Source organism: Orbicella faveolata, unplaced genomic scaffold (genome assembly GCF_042242905.1).
Source record: "Orbicella faveolata isolate gen_17 unplaced genomic scaffold, um_ofav_v1 contig_34, whole genome shotgun sequence".
NCBI classification, from domain to species: domain Eukaryota; kingdom Metazoa; phylum Cnidaria; class Anthozoa; order Scleractinia; family Merulinidae; genus Orbicella; species Orbicella faveolata.
The window spans coordinates 22,137,403-22,147,410 of NW_028301563.1; the positions used below are offsets into that span (position 1 = coordinate 22,137,403).

General features: G+C 38.4%; 1 protein-coding gene across 5 annotated transcripts in view; it reads right to left on the reverse strand.

Moving 5' to 3' along the window:
- LOC110042290 (methylcrotonoyl-CoA carboxylase beta chain, mitochondrial-like) overlaps positions 1 to 10,008 on the reverse strand; it is a 168,892-nt gene that overhangs the window by 61,283 nt on the left and 97,601 nt on the right. For all 5 annotated transcript variants that reach the window (XM_020747653.2, XM_089299028.1, XM_089299027.1 and 2 more), the window contains 4 exons: positions 8,835 to 8,899; positions 4,317 to 4,416; positions 1,945 to 2,040; positions 1,683 to 1,755 (listed from right to left, as the gene is read on the reverse strand). In XM_020747653.2, coding sequence (XP_020603312.1) covers positions 1,683 to 1,755; positions 1,945 to 2,040; positions 4,317 to 4,416; positions 8,835 to 8,899 — 334 coding nt within the window. The remainder of the gene's footprint in view (positions 1 to 1,682; positions 1,756 to 1,944; positions 2,041 to 4,316; positions 4,417 to 8,834; positions 8,900 to 10,008) is intronic.

The window sequence follows — 10,008 nt, forward strand, 5'->3', positions numbered from 1 at the left end:
TGATTGGTCAGTATAGCCATGATGATATTGGCTGAAAGACTTGTGTAAAGTTTATCATCAGTCATTAGTGGGCTTCGACCCGTCTATTGTTAGTCAAATAGGTCAGTTTTTGGTCTGTGTATTGTTAAGTCGGTCTGTTAGAAGTCCGTTTGTCAGTTTCGTTTCTGTCATGGATAAGTCGTTTGTAAGGCGCCAGCAGTTGTTGACATCTGTTAAGAGGCGTTTGTTCTAGGTTACTGTACCAGCTTTCCAGAGTCAGTCGTTGAAAATAGTTTGCACTGTAGGTTAAGCACTGAGCAGAGTCCCAGTCAATGTTGTGGTTTGTCAGTTGATGATGTACAGCAATGTGATTGTTGGCATCACCATTTCTCGTGGCTTGTTTGTGTTCTGTCAGTCTCGTGTTAAGGTTTCTGCCAGTCTCACCAATGTAGGAAGCCTAGCAGTCGGAGCATTTTGATCTTGTAAACTGCTCCCTGTCTGTCGTTAGGTTCGTCTCTGTCTTTCACGTTGGTCAGTAAGTGTCATAATGTAGTTGTAGGTTTGTGGGCTACACGGATGTTGTAGGGCTGTAGGATCCGTGAGATGGTCTCAGAAGTGCCCTTAATGTAAGATATACTCACTGTAGACTGAAAGATCACAAACGAGCCACAAGAAATGGTGATGCCAACAATCACATTGCTGTACATCATCAACTGACAAACCACAACATTGACTGGGACTCTGCTCAGTGCTTAACCTACAGTACAAACTATTTTCAACGACTGACTCTGGAAAGCTGGTACAGTAACCTAGAACAAACGCCTCTTAACAGATGTCAACAACTACCGGCGCCTTACAAACGACTTATCCATGACAGAAACGAAACTGACAAACAGACTTCTAACAGACCGACTTAACAATACACAGACCAAAAACCGACCTATTTGACTAACAATAGATGGATCGAAACCCACTAATGACTGATGATAAACTTTACACAAGTCTTTCAGCCAATATCAGCATGGCTATACAGACCAATCACGTTCAATGGACTAGACTTATAACATCATCGACTGACAAACACTATTCACTTGACTCTGAAGATGACTTCCGCTCAGGTTGTCGAAACATCAGTCACCGACAACAGTTCTTTTCAGAACTACATTCACCCGGACGATCACAGTATACAAGACTTCATTGTGTTATGTTCTAAGTTTAATTATTTGAATCAGAAGCTCATATTTTCTGGAAGAAAAAATAGGGGGTCAGATGGGGGTCCAAGAGAGGGTCCAGATGGGAACCAGAAGCGGTCCAAAAGGGGGTTCAGTAGGGGGTCTAGATCAAGGGGTCTTCGTTTTGTACTGACCCGTAAAATGTCAAGTTCCTATAGGGTCTGTTATCTGATGAAACTAAAACCTCAGAATGAAAGGTAATTTTTAATTTTGGAATTTGACTGTCACATGAAAACTGGCAATATTTTGCCCTTGGTATCGTGCAATGATTAACAACTTGGTATGAAAAGCTGTTTGGAGTTAGGTTTTGAGCAAAGATCTGATGAGCTGTTACAGGAACAGATAACAAAATTTGCATAACTTGTTTGCACTGTATGTTCTGTTGCATAACACTGCATTTTAGTCTTCATCATCATCATCATCTGTCCTCATTGCACCAAGGGACATATAAGGCCTTATCTTCAGTCTTACCTGTTACTAAACTATCTCCATACATTGCTTTGAACTCATCAAATTTACTTCCATCAACAATCCTTGCAATCACCTGAAAAAGATGTGATTGTCTTCATCATTCTCTATTCAGCAAAATGAAAACAATAATCATCAGGTTCCCTGGACAACTGCTAATTATTTCTAACAATAATATGGCCACCAAACATTTGTCAGTTTCTGACAAGAGATTTTCACTGATCTACTCAGCAACTAAGTGATGCTGACATATATATTTCCTTACTTCTTTGACATCAAAAGACTTCTTTAAGTTGTCCCCTACAATGCCATAAAGATCATCAGATGGATACAAAGGGTGTTCAGTAGTTTCTACTGTGACCTTCAGGAAGAAGAGAATAAAGCTGTTTCATAACATTTAAAAACAAAGGATTTCTTGCGAGCTGCACATGACTTCAATAAGTCACATCTATTGATACTGTAGCATTATCTGCAAAGAAGTTGATATGCAATACTTAAGCACATTATACTGTAGGCAACAAACCAGATTTTCAACATTGACCATCAATTTCAGCATTGATTGGAATGCTGTGAGATGAAATGGCCATTTTTGATCCAAATTTCCAACATTGTGAATCAATGCTGAGCTCTACCACAGGCGGCCCAGACGTTGTATACGATTAATATGTGACATTATGCTGTTAGCGATTGCGTTACAATTTTAGTTGTTTATAAGACAATGTATGAGAATGCTTTGAAAATTACTCTAAATGCTACGTGTAGAAAATAATTTGAATAAATGGCTTACCTTATGTTTGCATTGCGTTCTTTGATATCTCTGGGTTCCTGGAGGTGGTTTAGAGCCATTTAGGCGAGTTTTACTTTCTGGTGGTTTGCTTCCCCTAAAGAGAAACGAAAGGCGGGCGACCCACTGGCCCGACAGCCCGCACTCAAAGCTCCGTAAATTCCACAAAAATTGTCTAATCTCGTCAAAATTGCCTCATGGCAACCGTCGATAACTCTTCTCCCATTCGCTTTCTCCCAAGGTTTCAAAGTTTATCTTAACTGCCCGAGAATCGCTGGTTTTCCAGCTCTTGCTTTCCATTTCTGCTCCCTTTCGATCCGTAACCGATTATCTTGGCCACAGGATTTGAATTTCTAGCTTAACGACCTTGCCATCATGACAAAATCGCCTCCAACCGTCGAGAGGCATGAGGCATTTGTCAGTTACTCGTTGCCATCTCTTGCCGCAGTTAACAGTGCTTTTAGGCGCTAATTTCAGTTATACACTGCGGCACGGTGCAGTTTGCATGATCAAAAAATGCCCCGTGCCTCTCGACGGCTGGAGGCAACTTTGTCACGATGGCGAGGTCGTTAAGCTAGAAATTCAAATCCTGTGGCCAAGATAATCGGTTACGGATCGAAATGGAGCCGAAATGGAAAGCAAGAGCTGGAAAACCAGCCATTCTCGGGTGGTTAAGATAAACTTTGAAACCTTGGGAGAAAGCGAATGGGAAGAAGAGTTATCGACGGCTGCCATGAAGCAATTTTGACGAGATTAGACCATTTTTGTGGAATTTACGGAGCTTTGAGTGCGGGCCGTCGGGCCAGTGGGTCGCCCGCCTTTTGTTTCTCTTTAGGGGAAGCAAACTGCCAGAAAGTAAAACTCGCCTACATGGCTCTAAACCACCTCCAGGAACCCAGAGACATCAAAATAACGCAATGCAAACATAAGGTAAGCCATTTTATTCAAATTATTTTCTACACGTAGCATTTAGAGTAATTTTCGAGGCATTCTCATACATTGTCTTATAAACAGCTAAAATTGTAACGCAATTGCCAACAGCATAATGTCACGTATTAATCGCATACAACGTCTGGGCCGCCTGTGGCTCTACCAACTGACCTATAAAGTCAACTGGGAGCTGATCACAACTGCTTAAGTTGTGTATATAACTGCGATGATCAATCATGTCTTCATATCTTTCTCCACAGTTCAAATATATGATCTTTCATATATTCATGATCAGCTCCCAGTTGGCTTGATAACTCAGTTGGTAGAGCACTGCACTGGTATCGCAGAGGTCACGGGTTGGAATCCCGTTCGGGCCTGAATTTTTTCAGGCTTTAATTTCACAACTGCTTAAGTTATGTGTATAACTGCGATGATCAATCATGTCTTCATATCTTTCTGCACAGTTCAAATATATGATCTTTCATATATTCACTTGCATTGTGAATCAACCTAGTTTTGGCAAGAAGGGCTTGTTCCCTGAGTGGTCTGCATGCTATGGTATATTTTCAGATCATGCAATTCAAAGGAATCCAGCATGACTTTTATCAAAATCGAAAGAGGTATAAATGTTGACTCTGGGCAGCTGCAATGTTAACGTGGCTGGAATTTTGTTCCAATAGCCAATAATGTGTCTGGAAGCTAAGGTATTTCTAGATACTTATATGTCTATTGCACTTGGACACAACAAGTGTATGCAAATAATCCAACCTTCCTGAGCAGATGTCACAACAGCAGCTGCACCCACTCCTAGTAACATGGCCACAAAAATGACCATTAATTTAGCTGAATTACAGTACAAAAACAGTCATTGAATCCCTTGACCTCCCCCGCTTTGTAGTAATGGTAGAGTAAAGAGAACTTACTGGTAAGGTCTTCTTGAAGTTCAGGTTGTTGACACATTGCCTGGCTTGATGAAGGGCATGAAAATCATCAACAGCATAGTAATCTGTCACACCTGATGTTCTACAAAACAAAAATAATTGAAAGTCAAAAGTATCCATGAGGTAGTGAAACAATGATTTGGCCACGCACAGTATGCACTGAGCTTATTCCTGCATCAATAATACACTTGAAAATATTACTCAATTCTGGTTGACTGAGGGCTGTACATGCAGTGCAAAAAAAGTGTAGAACGAGTGGACAAGCGAGTGAGTATTCAAAAATGGAAGGTTTATTAAGATTCGGAGGCTATTGGAGACAGCCCAAAGGGGAACCCAAAATAAAATTGTACTTTCCATGTTTCTCGTGGGACATGAAAGAGAATGAAACAGGCAGCAAAACAAAGTGAGCAAAGACAGTAAAGTGCAAAGAGAGGAAAAGTAAGATTTTAATCTCCTGCTAAAGATTGAGAAGATTTCCTTTCTGCAGAAGAACAAAAAGGTAGAAGAGGAAAACTTAGTTTGCCCAGGGATATGAAGCATGAGAAAAAGGAATCTCTCAGCCAGTTCTTAGATGTGTTGAAAAAGAAAGTGACTTTACATTTGCCACTAATCGTTTTGAAGTTTTATTGACAGAAAATGTTTCAGTTAAGTTTCATAAACAAACCAAGGAATCAGTGAAGGTGGCATTGCTGTCTCTATCTTTCATCATTATTTTCTTTATTTTAGATCAGTTAATACTTAAAACAGCAGCTACACTGAGTAGTTATAAATGTTTATTGTTCATTACATGTGAAAGGTAATAATTATAACATCAAATGACTTTACCGGATGCCATAATTACAATTATTTTAACACAAGTACATTGCCTGGATATCAACTAAATAGAGAGAACTTGATGCACAATCTTCATTAGATGTGTTCTCTTCTGATCTGCTCTTCCATCATACATGCAGGCAACGGTGTACATCATAAGGATGATTATTGTTACCCTCATAATCTATATGCAGCAGTCCTAGCAGTTGTCATTAATTTTACAAACGAAGATTTGTGCAGAACAAGGTGTACAGCTAACTTAAGATATGGAAGATCCAAGAAAATTTTTTTTCCTTAAAAGGTCCATTGCCCTCTCCATTTTCTGTACTGTATTAAGCCTCCCCTGCTGGGGTGCCATGTGGCCACTGCACTGTCCTGGTGAGGACAAATAAGCCATCTGAAAGCGAACAACACGAAGCATAAGGCACTTTTCTTGTTTTTTCAGTCATGTTCAGCTCACATTTACGATAGGAAGTATTTTGATGAAGGAAATCTTGTAGTTCTGAGAAGTATATCCCAAAACTTTAATGAGATAATGCTAAATTGGTCAAGCTGCACACACATAGCTAACAATTAGCAGTGGCAGTGGTGCCTACTGTGGCTCAGCTGCTACAGAGACAATGACAGCAACAGCTACTGCAATCATGATGTCAAACACTGGACTTCAAGAAAACTCTCTGGTCAATCATCAAGTCTCTCCAAGAAGAAGCAAAGGCAACATTAATTAAACTGATCATGAATCTGGCAATCAGTACTTGATGCAATTAAACTTGCATTTACCATATAGTTTTCTGTAGGTAAGCTTAAAGGCCCAAAGATATCAAAACCTTATCAAACAGAGATCAGGAAACTGTGTATCGAAGAAACAAACTGTTGAGAAGGGAGGAACGAAAGTACTAGGTCCAAGGACAAAGAAGAAAAACAGATCTCAGTGGATATATGATATGTATGCATGAAAGGAAATCGAAGATGCAGAAAACAAAAAAAGAGAAAGATCCTTTCCACCAGATCTGTCAGACTGAAGGTACAGCTGAAGATATAGACATATTTTAACATCCTCAATAAGTGGGTTAAAAAAAGCACAAGGGCAGACAAGACATACATGGAAAATGTTGCAGAAGAGATAGAAACTTCAAAACAGAAATACATAAGAAGATCAACAAAGGGACATGATCCTGAGCCGGAGGTAATCACCCCACCATCACTAGAATTACATGACATAATAACAAATCCTTCAACTGTCAATGATGTTAAGAAGGCAACTAAGGCATTAAAGAATGAAAATGCCCCTGATGTAGACCAGATATACGCAGAGATACTAATGGTGGAAGAGCAAATTACATCTATTCACTACCACCATACATGACATCCAGGACTCAGAAGAGGCACCTCTATCTTAGAAAAAAAACCTCATTGTCTACAAGCTCACCAAGAAGGGAGGTTGTACTGCTTATAACAACTGGAGGGGAATGATGTTGTGGTTGGCCAAACACAAAGTTCTTGAAAGAACAATCCTATAATTTCACATCCTTTTAAAGTGCCCCTATTATATGATCCAATTCTCAATATCCATTTTTTTACATTTTCGTACACAATAGGTCTTTCCTAGATATCTCACCAAATTTCAATCTATTACAAACATTAGAATTCACGTTTTTTGGACCTTAATTTCCAAGAATTTATGGCCTCCATTAATTTTCCTTGTTCCAAGTCTTGGTTGAGAATTTGAGTAAATGACATCATTTACTCAAAAATACCGCACAGGTTGAAATTATTGACAGCAATTTGCATAAAGAATAACAAAAAAAAATTGGCTCTTATATTTGCCTAATTTTCTACACTAATTGTCATTATAATTTCAACCTGTGCGGTATTTTTGAGTAAATGATGTCATTTACACCAGATATCTAGTAAAGACCTATTGTGTACAAAAATGTAAAATCAAAGTGGCTATGAGCCACTCAACTTGGAAAATGGATCGTCTGTAAGAAGTGAAAATTTTGATGCCACTGACTTGAGGTTTTAATCTGTAGGTTAAAGCCCTCTGGCAAAATGCAATGGTAAGAGAATACACGAGGAGATGTAACACCACTGAAAACATTCATGAAGTTATTGGTGATCCTAGTCTGAGACAATTAAAAAATTATTCAACGTAGAGTCATGGTACCACAAGGACAGCACTGTGTCTCGTCCACTCAACAAAGTTAAGCTCTGTTTGGCAGGGTTCCTGCTTGGATGGGTGACCAAACATGAATACCATGTGTTGTAATAACTTCATTTGTTTCTCCTTTTTTTCTCCCTTTTCCAAGGCGATATTAGTGACTGCTGAACTCCGAGTCTCGTGTAAGGTCTTTTTTTTTTTCTATTTATCAACTATTTTGTTCAAATCATTTTGCCATGTCTTTATTCCTCTTTGAAGTATTTATTTACAATACTGTACAAATAATAGCAAAACATGTCGTTCAAATTATCCTCAATTCTCTTGCCTGTTGATTGTAGAAAACTTTTAATCACGGCTTGAATCATAATTCGAAAATTCATACAGCTCATCAGATTTGTGATTTTCAATATCTCCTCAATTTTCGGCAATTGAGTATGGTTAAACCTGTGTGGATACCCTCGGGAAATGAGCTATTTATATAATTAGCTTCTATATATAAAAACATTTGTGGGAAAATCTATTCAATGTAGATCATTTCTGTGGTAAGATATCAAGTTCTTGCATTTGAAATTTAAAGAATAACTAACTTGACAGGGTGCCATCAACTATAAAACGGCCTTCGACAGTGTGATGTTTGAAACCCTGAGGGGGACTCCTATATGAAAAGGTTGGGGATGCTCATCGTCTTGGGTGCAAGTCAAGGACTCTGGTCTCTTATAGGGTGTTGATGACAAAACGTCACCATTCTGAGCTGTCAAAGTATCCTTTAGGGTGCACTCGAAGAAATAATAATAAAAGAAACGCTCTCATTTGTTTTCCGCTGATCTCTCGAGTATGCAAGTCGGGCCTACAAGAGCACATGGGGTCCTTTCTTGAACAGTGGCTAGTAATTGAACCTATTCCATTTTAAGTGGTATCTTTACGGGGTCTAATGAAGCTTGAGCAATGCCCACATTAGTCTTCTTTAGGAGTTCAATTCAAATTTTCAACTGAGCATCCCCGACCTTCTCATATGGGAGTTCTGCCCAGGATCCCAAATGTCTAACCGGAAGTGACCCAGTGAAGGAGTGAAGGAGTGAAGGAGTAATAGAGGGAAATCATCCCTCTACTACAACTTGGAAAATATATTACCGGTAAATATTTTCAAAGTTAAAAATGGATATCGAGAATTTGATCATTGGGGCACTTTAAACAGAACCTTTTTTTAAATAAAATCAAGTAGGCACAGATGTTTTCAGTCCTGAAGAGGGAAATACTGCTCTCAAATGGCCAAGTGTTTGAGTTAGATAAGTATAATTACTACTTAAAGTACTATATATCAAAAATTTTACTACAACACTGCCTCATCCTTCACACTTACATGTATGTGGGTGTGCCATGCAAGTTAACTTAAACAAATTAAACATCCCCAAATAATTTTCACAGAAATTAGTTACATTTGAATGTTACATGTCTAATGTTTTGGATCCGTTCCCAAATCTATATACATGTACATGAGAATCAGAAGAGAGTAAACAACATCTCACTTGCAATGTAAATCAGCACCACCCAATTCCTCAGCAGATACGTTTTCACCAGTAGCAGCTTTTACCTAGTGCCACAGAAACAAAATAATTTAGTGGCAAAATCTCACACAGTTTGACAACAATTTTATTATAAAATATCTGCTGATCTACTCCTAAAAGAAATATTGAGTTCAATATGGAGTTACATTTTTAGATTGATTACTGCTTGGGAACAAATCATTTCTCTAGTATAAGAAATAGTAACTGGACGAAGTGGAGTACAATTCGAGGAGAAATCACGCGAGTAATTTCAAAATCCAATGAGCGCGAAGTGTGAGGCCAATTTAAAATTACGAGCACAGATACTCCCTGAATTGTACGACACAAGGTCCAATTACTAATTAAATGTATCTAAAACAAATTTTGGAATTAAAAATTTACTTTGAGAACTTTTTTTGAGTGCAAACATTTGCAGCACTTTTCATAAGATTTAAAAACTGTATGAACATTGCAAAGGAAGCCATTAAAGCGCACGTAATTGATGCGTGAATCATCTGGGTATCTAATTACAAAAAGTGCAAACTGGATACCTGAGACTGGACACCCACATGCAGGGCTCGAAATTAACAAAATCCTTAAGTCGCCATTTGGTGACTAAGTGGTAAAAAAAGGTCGCTAAATGTAAATTTGTAGTCGAAAAATCGAATAAAAACGACACAATCCATAGACATACATGAGGTACTCAATGGTCAAGAGTTTGCAATGCATTATAGGGCAATTTCAAACAGAGGTAGCCATTTTGAAGTTTCAAGAGAGAGATAGAGAGTTGTTTACTTTAGTGTGCCTTAGAATAATGAAACATGGTGATCCAGTTGGTGATCAAAGAATTGTGGGTTTGTTTTATTATATCTATTGGAATAAATTGTCTTTCATCCACAACTGTTCTTTTTCCTTTGAGACTACTGCTAACCCTTTTAATTTGTGTCATTCAAGGCAAAACCTAGTCACAAATTTGTGACTACTCTCGTTTTTCTAGTCGCAAATAAGTAAAGTTAAGTCACAAATGCGACTGTATTGGTCGCAATTTCGAGCCCTGACATGATCAGGCACTGATTAGATGACAAATCAGCATGCAGTGAACCAATCATGATCAAGAATTTTGTTATAGATACGATTAACAGCTTCACTACTTCTT